This window comes from Coptis chinensis, chromosome 1, assembly GCF_015680905.1.
Source record: "Coptis chinensis isolate HL-2020 chromosome 1, ASM1568090v1, whole genome shotgun sequence".
In the NCBI taxonomy this organism is placed as follows: Eukaryota; Viridiplantae; Streptophyta; class Magnoliopsida; order Ranunculales; family Ranunculaceae; genus Coptis; species Coptis chinensis.
The window spans coordinates 4,066,081-4,084,163 of record NC_141456.1 but is presented as its reverse complement, the minus strand read 5'-3'; the positions used below and the strand labels follow the sequence as shown (position 1 = coordinate 4,084,163).

General features: G+C 37.2%; 4 protein-coding genes across 5 annotated transcripts; 3 read left to right on the top strand and 1 right to left on the bottom strand.

Annotated features, from left to right (window-relative positions):
* Positions 1 to 156: 156 nt before the first annotated feature.
* Positions 157 to 4,126, top strand: LOC147521442 (leucine-rich repeat transmembrane protein kinase family protein). The gene is made up of 2 exons (XM_086566596.1): positions 157 to 1,536; positions 3,215 to 4,126. Exons 1-2 carry the CDS (start codon positions 240 to 242, stop codon positions 3,871 to 3,873), a joined length of 1,956 nt encoding a protein of 651 aa, XP_086422722.1. The 5' UTR covers positions 157 to 239; the 3' UTR covers positions 3,874 to 4,126.
* Positions 4,127 to 4,246: 120 nt separating this feature from the next.
* PGLCT (plastidic GLC translocator) lies at positions 4,247 to 8,896 on the bottom strand. Of its 2 annotated transcripts, none has more exons than XM_086566674.1 (14): positions 8,688 to 8,896; positions 8,240 to 8,486; positions 8,046 to 8,160; positions 7,835 to 7,902; positions 7,448 to 7,580; positions 7,264 to 7,363; positions 7,071 to 7,183; positions 6,699 to 6,792; positions 6,404 to 6,557; positions 6,161 to 6,307; positions 5,983 to 6,056; positions 5,764 to 5,852; positions 5,560 to 5,674; positions 4,247 to 4,692 (listed from the first exon to the last, which is right to left on the bottom strand). In XM_086566674.1, the coding sequence occupies exons 2-14, from the start codon at positions 8,478 to 8,480 to the stop codon at positions 4,510 to 4,512; spliced, it is 1,626 nt and encodes a 541-aa protein (XP_086422800.1). In that variant the 5' UTR covers positions 8,481 to 8,486; positions 8,688 to 8,896; the 3' UTR covers positions 4,247 to 4,509. The 2 variants fall into 2 exon arrangements, with proteins under 2 accessions (XP_086422800.1, XP_086422860.1); XM_086566734.1 differs by having other exon boundaries at positions 8,240 to 8,489; positions 8,688 to 8,891.
* Positions 8,897 to 9,907: 1,011 nt separating this feature from the next.
* LOC147521440 (RNA polymerase II transcription elongation factor) lies at positions 9,908 to 14,151 on the top strand. The gene is made up of 4 exons (XM_086567091.1): positions 9,908 to 10,067; positions 10,145 to 10,533; positions 11,958 to 12,003; positions 13,233 to 14,151. The coding sequence occupies exons 1-4, from the start codon at positions 9,941 to 9,943 to the stop codon at positions 13,658 to 13,660; spliced, it is 990 nt and encodes a 329-aa protein (XP_086423217.1). The 5' UTR covers positions 9,908 to 9,940; the 3' UTR covers positions 13,661 to 14,151.
* A 194-nt stretch (positions 14,152 to 14,345) lies between these two features.
* LOC147521439 (Core-2/I-branching beta-1,6-N-acetylglucosaminyltransferase family protein) lies at positions 14,346 to 17,967 on the top strand. Its single transcript, XM_086566993.1, has 4 exons — positions 14,346 to 15,180; positions 16,657 to 16,732; positions 16,822 to 16,937; positions 17,049 to 17,967. The coding sequence occupies exons 1-4, from the start codon at positions 14,673 to 14,675 to the stop codon at positions 17,561 to 17,563; spliced, it is 1,215 nt and encodes a 404-aa protein (XP_086423119.1). The 5' UTR covers positions 14,346 to 14,672; the 3' UTR covers positions 17,564 to 17,967.
* The last annotated feature ends 116 nt before the right edge of the window (positions 17,968 to 18,083 follow it).

Sequence of the window (18,083 nt, the reverse complement as noted above, 5' to 3'; positions counted from 1 at the left end):
TTGGAACCAACCAAAGTACCAAACATTGATTAAGTCTTGGACTCGTTGAAATGTATAAAAAATAATATGGGGCAGCACCTATGCAACTCTTTAAATAGATTGTTGGTTACTTTGTTAGCACGAACTCACTTGTGGGAACCAAAGCAACAACCTTAGTTTAATGCCTTATCCTCACTACTAATCAATTTTCCACTCAACGTCTCTTTCCATCTCAGCTTCTCTCCCTTTGCAGTGCAAAAATGGAGAAACCCATTTTCCTCAAGTTTCTCCACACTCTCACATTTCTCCTCCTTCTTCCCATCTCTTCATCATTAAACCCAGAGTTGGAAGCATTAATGTCATTCAAAACAAGTTCAGACACATCAAACAAACTCCAAACATGGAACCCAATCACCAACCCATGCACATGGTCCGGCATTACATGTCTTCAAAACAACCGTGTCTCTAGACTAGTTCTCCAAGGCCTAAATCTCACTGGAAATATCCAAACTTTAACTTGTTTAACCTCACTTCGCATTCTAAGTCTCAAAAACAATCTTTTCTCTGGCCCCATTCCAAATCTCTCTAATCTAACTTCACTCAAACTTCTCTTCCTCTCTCATAACCAGTTTATCGGAAACTTCCCAATGTCGTTAAATACCAATCTTTATCGACTTGATCTATCTTACAACAACATTTCCGGTCACATTCCGATATATATCAACAGTTTAACTCATCTTCTCACACTACGACTCGAAAAGAATCAATTTTCAGGATCTTTAACCTTGTTGAGTTTACCAAATCTACAAGATTTCAATGTTTCTGGAAACGGACTAACTGGCCAAATACCGAAAAGTTTATCTTTTTTTACTAAAACGGCATTTGAGCGGAACCCAGTTTTATGTGGAGAGCCATTGATGAGTTGCAAGAGTTTATCTACTGATCCGAGTAAACCCGGTGGCCCCGCGATTGGTTCGACACCGGCAACGGTTGTTTCTTCACAAGTGGCAAATGCTGGAAAGAGTAAGACTGGAAAGTTGAGTTTACTGGCTGTGGTGGGGATTATAATTGGGGATGTCTTGATTTTAGCGTTGGTATCAGTTTTGTTGTTTTTATACTTCTGGAGGAAAATGGCGGGAAAGTCGAAAAGTTCGCGTGAGATGGAGAAGATTGTGTATTCTACGTCACCGTATAGGTCGCGACAGATAACTACTCAAAGTAGTAGTGGGTTTGAGAGAGGGGATTTGGTTTTCTTTCAAGGAATGAAGAAATTTGAGTTGGAAGATTTGTTGAGAGCTTCGGCGGAGATGTTGGGGAAAGGTGGATTCGGAACTGCTTATAAAGCGGTGTTGGATGGTGGGAATGTTGTTGCTGTGAAAAGATTGAAGGAATTGCAGATTGGTGGGAAGAGAGAAGTGTTTGATCAACATATGGAGGTTTTGGGGAAACTGAGACATGAGAATGTTGTTAGTTTGAAAGCTTATTATTTTGCTATAGATGAGAAGTTACTGGTTTATGAGTTCATGCCTAATGGTAGCTTGTTTTGGCTTCTTCATGGTAAAGTTTCTTAGAACACCCACTTGAAATATCACTACTTTGTTTTAAGTCGTGTGTTAAATTGTTAGGGCTTAAAAGTTGATAGTCTAGCTGCTCAGTATCGGTTAGCTCAAGTTTGTTCTTGATATTATAGGAGCCGATTAATCGAGCATGAACATTGTGTTACAATATGAGCAGATTTAGAACATTGAAATGAGCCTTGTGAGGCTGGATAGTTAGTTTTCCTTTTGGCTTTCTCGTAGAAAAAATGACTGTGTTGAGATTAGGTTGCTATTCTATCCTCTTAGCTATGTATCTCTTTATGTATTGTTTTGGTATTGATATTCACCGTTTTGCTGTCTAGAGCTGGGAGTTTGTAGAGTAACTGTCTATTATGACAGATTGACAGTTCTATAAACAAGTCTGGACTCCAACTAAGGACGCATGCTTAGAATCTGGAACCCTTTAACATCTTGTCAGGGTCAACTTGTTAAAGACTATTCTTATGGATTAGTTTTGTATTTAATATTTAATACAGGTAATGCTATGATTAAGACTAATTTCTAATATACTTCCTGTCTTCCTGGTAGGAGTATTATGGACGTTTTGCTACTTTCTAATCTTTCCAGTGTACATTAGCCAGAGCTACCACATGGGCACTTCAACACATGGGTCACCTTACTCTTATCCCCAAGGGAGACCCTTATAGATAATAGATCTCAAAGGTCATGACTATTTAGAGATCTTTGAGTACGCTAAACAGATGTCTATTATCCATATAGTCTCTCTACTAATTACATAGGAGTGTGTTTATTAATTTCCAAAAAAATATTGATGTTTTGTATTTCCAGGATTAGTAAGGTCATGTGAGTATATGCCAAACATGTGATGGATCATTTGTGCCGGAGAACACAAATTTTTCACTAAAATGTTGATATCTATGAGTAAGAGAGTCTTATTGTTCTTTGGAACAAGAGAAAGAAAAAGGAGTGTGGCCGTATGGGTAACATGAATGGACTAGAGTCAAGGGAGAAACTAAAAAGAACTGGGGAATTGTGTTTCTTTTTGTTATTTTTAGAACTTATTCTATAGAAAAGTTAGGAGGTTGAATTCCCTCCATGATTTTTATGATTTCTTTATGTTGTAAATCTGACATGCACTACGAGTACCAGGGAAAAGGACATATACAGCCATGGACCAAAATATCGCCGATATATCCGATATATCGCCGATATATATCGGTATTTTGGTACACCGACATCGATATTTCCGACATATATCCACCGAATATAGAATTCTTTTTTTTCCGATATATATCGGAATTTCCGATATGATATAATCGATATTTCCGATATAATCGATATATATCGGTTGACTTTTTGACCATTTTAAAATATAAATCCGATATTTCCAATATATTTCTGATATTTCCGATATTATATTTCCGATATATCCGATATTTCCGATATTTTAAATAGTTTGGACGGGTTACCAAAAAAATGGATATATCCGAAATATCCGATATATCTGATATATATCGGTTTTTGGGTACACCGATATATTCATCGATATCGATATTTTGGGCCTTGTATACAGCAAGTAATACCTGGATAGTAGTGAGTGTGTGATGGCATTTTACTCTTTCTAATATTGAATTCAAAACAATGTGCATTTTCATCTGATTATTTGTTTTGAGTAGGTAACCGTGGTCCTGGACGTACTCCACTTGACTGGACGACGAGGTTGAAGATTGCAGCTGGAGTTGCACAGGGACTAGCCTTCATCCACCATTACTCTCTCCAGCCATCTAGACTTTCACATGGCAATGTAAAGTCCAGCAACGTGCTGATCGATTCAACTGGTAATGCCCGGCTCACAGACTTTGGTCTATCTATGTTTGCGTCTGCAGCCATCATGACAAGATCCAACGGCTACCGGGCACCAGAAGTGTCACTAGACAGTAAAAGGTTTTCTCATCAGAAGGCTGATGTTTATGCTTTCGGTGTTTTACTGCTAGAGATCTTGACTGGGAAATGTCCAATTATGAGTTTTGAGAATGGTGGGTCCGGTGGAGTGGACCTACCTAGGTGGGTCCAATCAGTAGTGAGGGAAGAATGGACGGCTGAGGTGTTTGATTTGGAATTGATGCGGTATAAGGATATAGAAGAGGAGATGGTGGGATTGTTGCAGATTGGAATGTCGTGCACATCTGTTGCACCTGATCAACGCCCAAAGATCAGTTCTGTAGTGAAGATGATAGACGAGTTACGGGGAGTAGATGAAGCATCCCCCTCACATGAATCATTTGATTCCATGTCCGAATCACCGTCCTTTTCCGAAGACCATCGAACTGGATGAGCCTAAACCACGATCCCACAAAGAAGAATGAGAGTAGGATGCAAACTAGTAGAGTGACTATGTTTTGTTTCGTGTAGTGTGCTTTGTAGCAGACATGCAGCTTGAATGCTAATGTGGAAATAGGGGAGAAACAGTAAGAAGCCTTTTCTTTTTTTGGTGATATGCCTAACAAAGAGCATTACATTTGTAAGTACGCTAGTGTTAATGTGGGGACCTAGAGTTGAGGGAAAAACTTGATCTACATCATTCTATCTTCTTCGGTTTCACTGCTTGGAGAATTAAAGCCATTTAACACTATTGAACACTATTGATTCTAATTCATAAACATGTAATGATGCCTCAATTTCCTAGTTGGAAAACTACACATGTTCGGTGAACACAAAGAAAACAGGTTCCAATACGTCAAAAACAAGAAGTTAACCTGGTTTACAAATCTTTTGGACTCTACTCAAATACGTTTTAGCTGAACTGGTGCAATGGAATTTGAGAAACTTGTTAGGTCCCCTTATTTCCCCTTATTCGAGAATACCAGACTTCTACGAGTTTCACGCTGTACAAAATAATCACCTCCTCCAGGTGAATGTCAGACGAGTCACATAGAATCTCATTATTAGCTTGACCTCTTTACTGTAACATTTAACCTGCCGGGCTCAGTGCTCTTTCTATTTCCTCCAAAGATCGGCCTTTTGTCTCCACCACCTTAGCAGCTATGTATAAAACAGCCAATATACAGACTGTAGAAAATCCCAAGTAAACCTTGCTGATGCCGAACTTGTTCACAACACTCAAGAAATACAGGCCGATCACAAAGTTGGACACCTGTTATTATTACATCCATGAAGATTAGAGCACTGTGATTGAACCTAAAGTATACTTTAATAATCTAACCCATTTGAGAACAATAAGAAAAAGGATAAAGTAGACAGGGTATGAAATTTAACAAGTTGAACTTGTTTTATGGATCTACGGACCGACAACGATGTGTACAGACACAAAAGAACATTGAGTGTGCACAATATGTGTATGGCCACCTGTTATCAAAGCTCGCATATTTCCTTCAATAATCGACTTTTGGCCCAGGTCTTAACAAAACTTCATTTGCAAGGTAGAGGGCACTGCAGCCCTAGTAAATATCACCATGTGAAACTATATATGATATCAATGGTCTGGGGTCATTGATGCGAGGATTCACAAAAAGCTGACCAACCAATAAATAGCAATATTACTAATGAAATAAGTAATTCCATTCTTATAACAATATTGCCAAGGATGTTAAAGGTTTCTAAAGGAGAATGTTATACCATTTCCATTCTTCTAACAAGAAATTTCATTTGTGAGCCATGTTACATGGGCACACCATATTTTAAAAATTAATAAATACCGTGTCGGATACATATCCACGTGTCCGTGTCGGACACAGACTAACACATACTGTATGTGATGTACCTTATCTTTTGATATTTTGCCGTGTCAGACACTTCGTATCCATGTCAGATATGGACACACGTATCCGTGTTAATGTAACTTAGTTTGCAAGCTATTGAAAAGGACTGTCGTGTTTTGTCATTTTGGGATCATACAGCAGGCCTTGGGCAATCAATACCAATAAGTCAAAGTGCAAGAAAGATACCAAAGACTCATCCTAAGAGGAAATCAGGATTGCAACTGTAATTCTTCTAAACTTACCCAGTGTGTGCCCAGCGACAAGGAAACTGCTTTGGCTCTGATTCTGGAGGGAAATATCTCTGAGAGTAGAAGAGCAGGAACGGGACCGGCACCAAGTGAAAAGGATAACACATATCTGTTCAAATAAAAGAAGACCGATTTCATATTTTTGCAACATGCTTAAAGAAGTTATTTTCCAGCACACAAGGAATAATTTGGACTTACAGGACTGTGCCAAGAACAGCAAGTGTGCCCGAATATGGTGCAAGGACTTTCCACGTGAAAGACAAGGAAAGGAGCAGCATAGAAGCAGCCTTACAAGAAATGCAAAAATTAGAGGGAACATACCAAAGTTTGATGCCAGTTAACTCTATAACACACTCAAAAAGTGTTCACAATTTTCTATGAGGAAACCACATCAGGGAATAAACGTGTATTCAATACCATTCCAGAAAAGCTTATCATCAGAAGACTTTTCCTTCCTTTCTTGTCCATCAAAGAAGATGCAATAGTGGTGCCTGCAAAAATATAAAAATAAGATGATCTGCGAGCATCAACAATCAGATTTGTACTCCCCTTACAAATGGAATCGAAAGGGATATTCTCAAAACAAAACACTAACCAAAGACGTTTGATGCCCCAACAAGAGCACTTGCTGCAACATCAGATGCAATACCAGCACTTCGAAAAACAGATGTAGAATAATATACAACAGCATTTATTCCAGCCAACTGTTGAAATAAGAATAGTGCAGCACCCACACTCACAACTGCAGGTCATAAGCATTAAAAGTTGTGCAAGTGTTATGTCCCCCAGACACGTTTCCACAAGAAATTTAGGAATATGCAACTTTTCATAATATTACCTTTCCAGTAGCGGGCACTGAATAGATCGAACCATCCAGCTTCTGGTTCTGTAGAACCCTGACTTCCTGCTCTAAGTTCATGCATAACTTCAACAACTCTTTCCTTTCCCCAGAGTGCCTTTATAGCTGCTTCAGCTTCAGAAATTTTCCCTTGCTGCATGGTAAATGATTTAAATTGCTTTTTTGTAACAACGTAACAGATGATAACTGATAAAGATACTAACAGAGAAGCAAACATATGTCAGAAGCCTGACATATCCACAACATATGACTTAGAAATGTAGGAATCAAAAACCTGAAAAAGCCACCGAGGACTTTCTGGTGCAATAGCCATTCCAAGAGCCAGAAGAACAGAAGGGATGACTGCAACACCAAACATAGTCCTCCACCTGATAAAATAGATACACGGAGACCCATAAAATGCCAGAAGAGCGTTGTTGTTACAAGTTACATAACCTTTTGCTGATTAGTGGTGAACATAGATATACGCTGGTCAGATGAATCTGAACTAAATATAGATAGGAAACCAGTCCGTGATTCTCTAAAAAAAAATTCCTCAGAAAGTTTAAGTTCACTTGAGTACTATGTTGACAATGTCTTTAGAAACTGGTAGGAAAAAAAGACAAGAAAAGATTTTATTGTGATATAGAGGATGACGAACATTTACCATAGTGGATTGTTTGCTAGAGGTAATCCAGCAACCAACGCTGCGAGAATCCCAACACAAATGAAAAGTTGATTAACAGATCCAAGTGCGCCGCGGATTTCTGTTGGTGATATCTGATGTAAAAACATGCATCAGCTGCCAGAAATACAAATTCTCACACATACCAGCACGAAGGCTACATAACCAATCCTACCTCTGATATATAAAGTGGCACAAGTGCAGATGAGATGCCAATTCCTATTCCAGCAAGTAAGCGGCCAATTATCATTGTTTGTACACTTTGGGCTGTAGCACTAGATGAAAAATCCAAACAGATTAATACAGCAATTTGACAAAACTAAACTCTCACAACCTAGAGTCAATGGCAGAAGGCAAACCAGAGAAACGCTCCGACTGCAAGGGGTATTGCGTCTAGTTGAAATGTCCTTGTTCTACCAAACTTGTCCGCCAAGGCACCACCAGTAAATGAACCCACAGTAGCACCGGCAAGGAGAGTGCTAACAATCCATCCTATCAATCATTTATGGATGTGAAAAATTGTAAGCCTATGGAAATATAATAAGGTGAAGTTCAACTAAAGCAGAAATGGCCAATAATTGTTTGAGGCGCAAAATTGCAATACATAAACCCTTTTTAGACATAATACTCATATGATTCAAATTTTCTATTTTGAACACGGAGTCAACTGTACAACGTCTTACTCTAATGGCGCTGATGAGTTAATGGCTGATGCACAGTTTAGAAAATTTAATTGAAGTGCATACCTTGCAACACAGTGTTCTCAGTTATTCCAAGATCAGTAGCGAGGTACTCGAGTGCACCATTCACCACACTGCAGTAAAGGACGAACATATCAAAGTGTGTTAGTAAGACATGAAAACAATCGTATGGAGGATGGATCTTATATTCTCAATAAAATAATAATATTAAAGAGTTAGGAATCAATTAGAAACTATAAATTTAACAGTTTCATACCCTAAATGATATCCAAACAAAATAGCTCCCAAGCAAGCAACAGCAACATACGGCAGTACAGCCCCAGAAGATTTTCCCTGATGCTTGGGAGCACCAAGTCCTTCAAGATCGCTTTCTGAACAAGACGAACATCAATTTCACATTACCAATTAAGATGTAAGAAATAAAGCAAGTAATAAGACTAGTTCACAAACCAGATGCTTGAGCCTTAACAAATCTGCCCTTTGCCGACGACCTGAACATGGTTTCCACTTTCAATCTTGCAGAAGATAGCTCTGCTCCCATACTCAGTGAACCAAAGCAAGAATTACTATTCCCCGCGCCACTTAAACTTCTCTTACTCAAATGGCCTAAACTCGGTAAAATTGTACCACGCTGGTTTCTTCGAAGATTGCAACCTATACTTCCTTTAGTCACAACATTTGAAACCTGCATTTTTCCCTACTACCACCATTCAAATATTCAACACTCACGTCTCATTCAAACATGTAACGGTCAAGACTAAGAAATTAATTTTCCGCTCTAGAAGATTCTCAGCTGTTACAAACTTAGTAAAAACAGATAACTACTAAAATATTTCCTATAATAAGATTAGCAAAGTGATCTTCTATTTACTTTTTAGTAGATCGAGAAGAAACTGACCTTTGATATGATCTAAACGAAGAAAAAGATTCCAAATTCGCAGAAGCTTTTTTTTTTTCTTTTGGCATTCACATAGAAGGAAGATAACAAAGAAGAAAAATAGTAATCAGTCGAGAGAACTTCGATAGCTCCGTTGTGTTTGGAGTGAAAAATAAAGAGAGACTGTTTTTTAGCTTACCACTAGTTTTACGTAGAGGAAAATTCAACTCTTCTGGTGTTTTTTTTACATTTTATTTATACTGGATTGCCTGCACGTGTTTCTCTGTCAAATGTTGCTATTGCTTAGATCTCAATATTCATTTACGACATATAGTTGACTATGGTCAATACCAAAATTGGTCATGTCGTTCTTGGTTTTATTTTTAGGTGCTACTAATTGGAGCAAAGTGTATAATCAGTATTGGGATTTGGGAGAGTGTTTTTTTGTTCTCTGCGTTGGTTCCTTCCAAGTGCTCCAAGGGAATTATCAGCCACACAAGTTTTATTTTTTCCACAAAAAAAAAATGTAGTTACACCTAGCACAAAATCTTCAAAATTTATAATTTTAGTAGTTTGTCCATAAGTCATAACTAATAATTAACAATGAAATAAAAAGGAAAATGAAACAAAAAAAAAAAAAAAAAAAAAAAAGAATCAAAATATGAAAAACATAATAGATGCATTAAGAACAAACTAACAAGAATATGATATTATTATTATTAACACATTTTTGCATGAAGAAAATGAAAACAAAATACACATATTTGTTGGTTTATTCCACTTTATTTTTTATTTTTATTTTTATTTTCTTTATAAAGGACAAACTAATAAATTAGAAATTTTACATGTTCTAATTTATCTTTTTTGCCGAAAAGATGAGAGGTGTAAGACTCAAAGTCTCCTTGGAACGTTTGGAGTAACCAAAGCTAGGAGCAAAAAATCACTCGCATTGTAAACTTTTGGAAGTTGATCATTATCATTTTTCCTTCCAGTAAAAGAAAACCATCTAACTGACTGTGCACAACTCTCAAATAGTCAAATGAATGGTTTCAGTCGTTAAAAATTAGGTGAAAATTGAATATGGATAAATATCCGAATATAGATTTTGGATTAGATTCGGATGAGATTCATCAAAGTACTTCTGTCGGTGACCTGGCAGACTTTCTAATGTCCATCGGGCCTGTAGCCCACAAGCCCAAAACCCATGCCCTTCACATCTTAATCATGCCCATAATAAATTACTAATCCTCAAAACAGCTAAAAAAAAAAAAAAAATGGCACATAATAACAATAGAAACAAAAAAGAACCAGACACTGCACCTCCACCTGATCATTGGTATAACCTAACCCTAGGCCCATCTTTCAAAGACAATTCTTCAACTAAATTCTGCACTTTACGTTGTAAGTAAACCTTTTTTCCCAAATCATTTCCAATCATTCACGTAATTTTAATAATTTTGTTTTTTTTTTTTTTTCAGATGAGTTTAAACCGGCATCAATTGATAAAACACAAACTGGTTCATTACACAAGACTAAAGAAAATAAAGTAACTGTAGAGTTTCAAAACAATCAACTTGGAAAACCGAAATTGTCGTTTGAGGGGAGTAGTGAAGATTATAAGGATAATGATGCTGTTTTGTTTTTCGATGGGGAGACATTTCGGTTGGAAAGGTTACATAGGGCAGTTAAGAGATTGAGGCATGTTCGTTTACCTGGTGAATCTGCTGGGGCTGGGGCTGCGTGTAATACTATGTGTGTTGGTGCGTCTAGTGGTGGACAAGGTTTGATTGAGCCTCGATCGCCTGTTCATGGGAAAGGAGTGAAGTCACAGCCGTTTAGTAAAACTGCAATGCATCATTCGGTGCCGGTGAGTTTTTTTGAGCTTTTGGGGTTTGAATTAATTTGCTGCAATTAGGATTTATACAAATGTGAGTATTGTTGTGTTTGTATGTTATGTTAGTGAAAATTGGCATCATTCGGTGTCCGTGTAGACGTCTCTTTTTTAAAGGAGCTGCAATGCCTTTTCATTTTTTTTTTAATCAACTTATCATTTCGCTCGAATCTGACATTTCTGTGTGTTTGTTATAATTGTGTAAATCCAAATAAATGTTTATCTAGCTATAGTTATTGGACCTGCATAGATGCTTCAGAATATGTTGTATTTGGTGAACTTGTTATTACAAAATGCGGTCTTCATTTTTTGTTGATATTGGATCTAATTTTAATAGTTTTATTCAGCTTTTAAATGAATGAAATGATGTTTGAGAAAAATGGTAATTACTTGTTCTAGCTTGATTAAGATTGTATGTGTATAATCTTGGAAATAATAAGTCTACTAAAATGCAATCGAGATTAAGTGCTGTGCTATGAGAATCATTTGTCTAGTAGTCAAACATTGTCCAAAAGACTAAAACACATGCTGTCGATTCCTAGAATTATGTCGCTCCTTCCTTCGTTGCTAATATGCTATATAAAGCCATGTTTTCTGTTAATTCAATTGTCTTCAGATTCCTGTTGTTGTTCATTTGGTGGTAGCTACAGGAGACTGATTGCCATCTTATTTCTGTTTCCCATTTCACATTAGGTTCCACAAGTCCTTTTGGGAGTTTGACATTAGGGAACTATTTGCTTTACTTTCACCTATTAGTATGTTAACTAATCTAGCTGCAATGCCTTCTCTTTTATTGGAAAAATCTGCTATGCCATATGGTGGCAGTCGTTATATAGTTCAATTACGACTAGACAAAATATCAGGTTAGTTCAACATGATAGATTGCACGACATTAGTTGATCAAGGTATCAAGTTGGTTTTGTCGGATTAGAGCAAAGATTTTCTTCTCAAATCAGCTTGTTTTGTACCCCCTCTTAAATCTAATCAAACTTGTACTATAGTAGTAAATAGTTTTGCCTACAAGGCCACTCCTCAAGTTCGTTTTACGGGATGAGCTATGACGCATGTTGTCGTGCCTCCGGCACAAATTATGTTTCCAACACATGTATGTGTTAGGCTTGTCAGTGGGTTGCACAAAAACGTTTTACATTGCTTATGGGTTTGACCTTGTCCAGGCTTTTAGATGATATTTCACTTATGTTTAGAAAATCAAAGTGTTCAGAACTCTCTCTATGACCAGCTTTTCCTTTTGCAATAAGTGGTGGTTTAATATGTTTTATATACACAGAGACCATGTTATTTATTGAAATTTTTGTGTTATATACATTGCATTCAAAGTGCCTCAATCTGCTATTTATGCACCGTTAGACCGTGATTATTTTTTCTTGTTGTCGGTACAGGTTGAGGTGGAAAGGATTGATATTGGCGAATCAAAAAGCAGCCCAGGTGTGTCCTTTGTAATGATATGTTACACCTTTACAAGATAGTGTTTCTTTTTTCTTTATTTTTATTTTTATTATTTTTAGCTTTATTCATTTTTTTTTTAATAATTTGGATTAATTATAGTGATAATAACAATTAGTTAGCTTTTTTTTGCTAAAGGAACAACGCTCATATGTTTTGCTAGGCCCCCTTTTTGCACCTCTTCATTCTTAGTAAGTTTCAACATGATATCTTACCAGTTGCTCAAGCAGCTCTTCTAGACACTTGAAGGAACTTAATAAAAAACAAAGAAAAAGGAACTTAGGTTTCTTTTGATCTTGTTGTTCTTATTGCTATCTGATGTAGAACATTAGTACATTGCTGTCATGTTATGGGCGTGAGCCCCTTAGTTGAGTCCAAGTCCATGGTTCAAGTCCATTAGTTAGTTGGACACATGTCGTGTTTCTATTGGTTTATGCTTTCTAGGTTTACTTTAAATAATGGGCTTGTAGTTAAGATTTCAGTAGTTGTGTTTATGTGTGTGTTATGAATTATTGAGTGATTATCAATAAATGTGAGACTTTTAAGGTTTTATAAAGTGTAGATTTTGATTAAGTGTTGCTTCCGCCACTTCAATCTACATTAACATCACTATAAGGTGCTTATTTCTAGCTACTTCCATGGTTAGAAATGGGAACATAATCTTCACATGAGTAGCACTGTACCAGTGGGATGGGACCTATGCGAAGAGATCGTATTTCCGTCACCATCATCCCATAGTCATCGTTAGAAGGAAGGAAATTGGCTATATGGTTGAGTCAAACTTGATATGTTTAAAAGTCCCAAGTTTTTTCAATTGGTTTCATCCTTTTACAATTTTCTGTTATGTGTCACAAACCAGTGTGTGTTCTTCCTCTGAAGATTCCCTCCCTTGGTACACATCTTGAGGTCATCAAGGAGGTTGACAATTATGTTCGGGCCTTTTGAAAAACAAGTCCAAGACTAGTGTTATCTCTTTCATCGTAGCCTCAGAATTTTTGGTCATCACAATTACAACTTTTCCTGTATTAAAAGATCATTCACTGTCCAAATTGTTACCTCTGGAAAGCAGGTGAACCAATGTTAGATAGTGTAAAGAAAGTCTAAAAAGATTGGATGATTAATGTATTGTGAATTATGCAATCTTTGCTTTATAGCTAATCTTTCTTTTTACAGTTTTTATGTATCTTTATCAAGTTTTGTTATATCTGCAGGTCCTAAATCTACTGATAAGGGAGTTGGTGATAATTCATCTGCCCCGCCCTTTACACCAACAGAATCGCTAGAGTCGAAGAGAACTGAGGTTGATATAAATGTGAGCATGCTTTTTGATGATGACAGTGATGCCTCTCCGGATAAAGTTGACACTGCTGAGCAAGAAAATAACACTGGGTTTGACATCAATATACCAAATTTAAATGACATGGATGACGAGATTGCCGATGTTGATGTCGATGTTAGCGATAATGAAGCAGGTAACGGCCCTAATGCTGCAGAAGCGTTGAGGGCTCAGGTGAATGCGGAGGGGAGAGGTACACCAAGTTCAAGTTCTAGTGGGAGCAGTGATAGCGGAAGCAGTGGAAGTGGCAGTAGCAGTAGTGACAGTGAAGCAAGCGATGATGATTCAGTCAATTCTATTTGAAAAACTGATAAGGTGTGCAGGTTTTTCATTCACCTCCAGAAGTCGCTTGAAAGTAAGCAGGCATGTATTTGCAAATGGCACGAAAGGCTTGCTCTGGGTCAAGCAGCTTTTGGGATTCTCAGCGCATTGCCAACTCGTGCTACTCTCTTTTCAAAAAGTACCTAACATGAAGAAGGCTTGGTTCAGATTTTTCAGTTTTCAACCTGGTGGAGTATTATTGATATGGTGAGAAAGTTGTTTGTGTTTTTGCAAACGACTTAAATTAAGTTCCATCAGGTGGAGTATTAGCATTGATATGGTTGCAAACGACTTAAATTAAGTTCCATATGTAAGGAAATACTTAAATGCTCTTTATTATGTCAGGGTACGTTGTATTGTTTGTTGGGTGGTATTGGGGAACGTTGGGTGGTACGCTACATGTAACCCTTTGTACTGTTTGTTGTTTACCATATAGTGCTTAAAGATATTTATAAATATAGTTATTGCATTCATTACTTTTATTTCATAGATGCATATATAAGAATTTTGCGGCAAAGCTTGAAATTGCCACCAAACTTTTCAAGAAGAAGTTGTGTAAATACTAAATTCTGTAATTTCAGCATAACCAAGAAAGTTTAAAACAAAGTATTTTGTCATAATAATTATCCTTTGTTCTTTAATAAAAAACAAGAGAAGTCAAGGGAATGAAGGTGATGTAATTATGAGCTGGGAACCCATGGAAATGATAAAAAATTCAAAACTTGAAGACCATTATAGATCTCACCGCTCACATGCATCAACAAAAGCACTTGTTTAACCTTTCTGTTCGCCAACTCCTACCGAATAACTTCCACTTCCCTCCTCACTCATCATAATACACTCATATACCTGTATTATTATTATTATTGTATATTCTATCCCCAAAATTCTAACATCAATTCCAAGAAAAAACAATTTCAATTGAGCAGATAAACCCTGATCAAATTTTGAGGCTGAAGCTTAAAACCCTAAAATCCCATGCCCCAATATAAAAATGGTAATGGCAGCTGAGAAGAAATGGTTTTTCACACTCTTCTCAGCAGCCTTTCTATCTTTCATAATATTCTTATCAGCAATTTCAACTTTCACCTCATTCAACAATTTCCAAACAAACACTGATGTCTTCACTTCATCAGTACAATATGGTGCCCATTACCCACCTTCATTTGCTTATTACATTTCAGGTGGCAGAGGTGAAAAAGATCGAATTTTTCGATTGTTATTAGCGGTGTATCATCCCAGAAATCGGTATTTATTACATCTTGGATCTGAAGCATCTAATGAAGAGAGGAGTACATTGGCAGTTATGATTCGAGGGGTGTCTGCGATTCGAGCTTTTGGAAATGTTGATGTGGTTGGGAAGCCAGATCCTATTACTTATATGGGGAGTTCTAATATTGCTGCTACACTTCACGCTGCTGCTATTCTTTTGAAAGTTGATAAGAGTTGGGATTGGTTTATTACTTTGAGTGCTTTGGATTACCCGCTGCTTACCCAAGATGGTATTGTTTTTTTTTTTTTTTTTAATATTATTAATTAAAAACTTTCCTTGTTTTTTTTAGTACAACTTGATTTAAATAATAATACATAATTTTGTAAGTAATTGGAATATTGAATGTTTGCTGTTTGTTTCCATAGAATCTTTGTTTTAGCTGAGTAGATCCCCGTTTGGCATAAGTTGTCCTTTGCCCAATATGTTGGAGTTAAGTACTGCTCCCCATAATTTCGAGCTCAAGCTCCCTTGTTCCTGAGAAAATGGTATGGAGGAGTGATGTTAGAACTTGCATTTTGAAAGTAAGTTCGAGAGCCGATGGAATTGTTAAGCTGTGGAACTTACATTACTGTGAATGCTTTGAGAGAATTATGGACGAATGAGAAAACATGCGAATTTGGAGCATAGCAGTATAGTGAACAAGATTATTTATGCTATGGAGAGGGGAGATGATTCAGACTAGTATGCAAGCCATTGCTGTGTTGTGAGAATATTTGGTGTGTTCTTTTGTGAAAAGAATGAAACATTTAAAAGCATGAAGAAATTGGGGAACCTGCTACAGCCTAGAGGTTGTCCATTAAACTTTCTCTTCCATTGGTGAGGAGGATAGGAGACGTTAGAGGTCAGATTTAATTTCTGTTTACTAAGTGTATGCTTTGTGGAATTTAGTGCTGGTAGAATGTTGAAAAGACTGTAGATTATCTAAAATTCTTCTGACTAGGAAGATATAGAAGCAGTCCTATGCTTAGAAAGTAATTTTCCTTTTCTTAGATGGTCATCCTCTGATTGCCAATATGAACTCCTGTTGTATAAAGGTGTGGTCGAAGATAGGAATGTTAGGTGCTTTGGACACAGCCAATGGTTTATCTCAGCCTATCCAGGGAGCGGTTTTGTGGGTGGTATGAAAGGAGTGAATTGATCCAATGTCTAAGTCACAAGCAGACAATCGCAGGATTCTCAGCCACATAGGTATTGTCGTTGAGGGCATTGTTTTCAGGTTTACTGACACGATGCGAGGTTATGGGGACCTAAGTTCCAAGTGTTTGTATTCTACTGGGGCAGTGTTGTCTACTATATTACTGCTATTATCTTTTATAGTGAATTATTTATTATGATGATGAGGTTGTAGAGATGGCCGCCGTGGCAGTTATCTAAGTTCTTTTTGTTAATTTAAGTCCCCTTTCTTTTTTCAATCCTGCCATTTTATTTCTTTCCCTCATCTTTAGTATAAACATGCATAGTAATTTCCTCAGATAATAGCTCTTGTTTTGTGAGATTCTTATGTATACAAGTTATCTGAAAGACTATCATGAGAGGGTTATGCTAAAAAAATTGTTACGAAAATAAGTTTTTATTGTTATTTTTTCAGTTTATAATTTCACTTTTCCGTTGTTGGATCAAATCACTTATTTTTCATCGTATACTACCTCAATCTTTTAAAAGGTTAGTTCTCTCACACACTTGTGCTTGAATTTACTGTTTTCAGACATGGCTCATGTGTTTTCCTCTGTGAGAAGAGACATCAATTTCATTGATCACACCAGCGACCTCGGATGGAAGGAGTAGGCAAAACCTTCTTGTGATGCCTTAATATAACATCATATCACCTCTCATTTGTACCTTGTTGACAGGAATTATATATGTGTTGCAGAAACCAGAGAGTGCAACCAATTGTGGTTGATCCAGGGATTTACTTGGCCAGGAGGACTCAAATATTTCAAGCTACACAAAGACGACCAACACCAGAGGCTTTTAAATTTTTCACAGGCAAGTTTATGTTTTTCATAATCAGATTTGGCATATTTCAGATTTGCTTGTACACTAGTTCGAATACCTTTATTTTAATGATAACATGCCTGCCATTTTCTCTTTCAACAGGTTCCCCTTGGGTACTTCTTAGTCGATCATTTCTAGAATACTGTGTTCTTGGGTGGGATAACATGCCTAGAACGCTTTTAATGTATTTTACCAATGTAATGTTATCCCAAGAAGGCTATTTCCATTCTGTCATATGTAATTCACCTGAGTTCAAAAACATGACTGTGAACAATGATCTCAGATACATGGTCTGGGACAACCCTCCTAAGATGGAACCACGTTTTCTAACAGCTACAGATTATGATCAGATGGTGCAGAGTGGCGCTGCATTTGCAAGACAGTTTGAACAGGACGAGTCAGTTCTAAGTGTTATTGACAAGAAAATTCTTGGTCGAGCTCCCAGTCGAACTACTCGTGGGGCATGGTGTACGGGTCCTAGCAGGTGGTGGATGGATCCATGCTCCAAATGGGGTGATGTAAATATTCTCAAGCCTGGACCTCAAGCAAAAAGATTCATGGAGTCCATGAAGAGTCATCTCAGTGACTGGAATTCAGGGTCCAATAGTTGCACATGATGTTCAGTATGATAAGGAAGGATAAAGATGAATCTTTCAAAAACCATATTGGATTGACAGATCCAGGGCATGAGAACTGTCAGCGTTCATTATTCTTTTCACTGCCACGTCGGTGCTTTCTCAGCAGCAGGGGCATCTATCTGTTGTAGAGCTGTGAATGGCCTTTGAACCAGTGACAAAAGGGCCCTCTGTTCAGTAGTGTAGCATAACAAAATGTATGTCTTTTCGTCTCTTTCGATTTCAGTATGTAAGCTGGGACAGAACACGTTTGGGATGTGAAAAGTTCTAGGACAGGCGTCCTTCCCAATTTAAGGCCACACACCCACTGTATCACTGTACTACGATTACCACAATTATTTTTTGAAACACTTGAAAGAATATGGTATCCTTGAATCCTTCTGGTTCGTATTTTAGTAACAGTCCGACATTCGTGTATTATCGATCGTCAAATCTCTACACTATATGATAGCCGGGTTTGTAGGAGCCACACTTCTCAACCGAACAGTGTATTTCTAATCTC

Coding starts and splice junctions, on each gene's coding strand:
- LOC147521442 (XM_086566596.1), top strand. CDS start 240: ATGGAGAAACCCATTTTCCTCAAGTTTCTCCACACTCTCACATTTCTC. Junction 1,537..3,214: donor CTTGTTTTGGCTTCTTCATG/GTAAAGTTTCTT, acceptor TGTTTTGAGTAG/GTAACCGTGGTCCTGGACGT.
- PGLCT (XM_086566674.1), bottom strand. CDS start 8,480: ATGCAGGTTTCAAATGTTGTGACTAAAGGAAGTATAGGTTGCAATCTT. Junction 7,581..7,834: donor TGAGAACACTGTGTTGCAAG/GTATGCACTTCA, acceptor AATGATTGATAG/GATGGATTGTTAGCACTCTC. Junction 6,057..6,160: donor TGGGGCATCAAACGTCTTTG/GTTAGTGTTTTG, acceptor ATATTTTTGCAG/GCACCACTATTGCATCTTCT.
- LOC147521440 (XM_086567091.1), top strand. CDS start 9,941: ATGGCACATAATAACAATAGAAACAAAAAAGAACCAGACACTGCACCT. Junction 10,068..10,144: donor TAAATTCTGCACTTTACGTT/GTAAGTAAACCT, acceptor TTTTTTTTTCAG/ATGAGTTTAAACCGGCATCA. Junction 12,004..13,232: donor CGAATCAAAAAGCAGCCCAG/GTGTGTCCTTTG, acceptor TTATATCTGCAG/GTCCTAAATCTACTGATAAG.
- LOC147521439 (XM_086566993.1), top strand. CDS start 14,673: ATGGTAATGGCAGCTGAGAAGAAATGGTTTTTCACACTCTTCTCAGCA. Junction 15,181..16,656: donor CCCGCTGCTTACCCAAGATG/GTATTGTTTTTT, acceptor TACTGTTTTCAG/ACATGGCTCATGTGTTTTCC. Junction 16,733..16,821: donor AGCGACCTCGGATGGAAGGA/GTAGGCAAAACC, acceptor TATGTGTTGCAG/AAACCAGAGAGTGCAACCAA.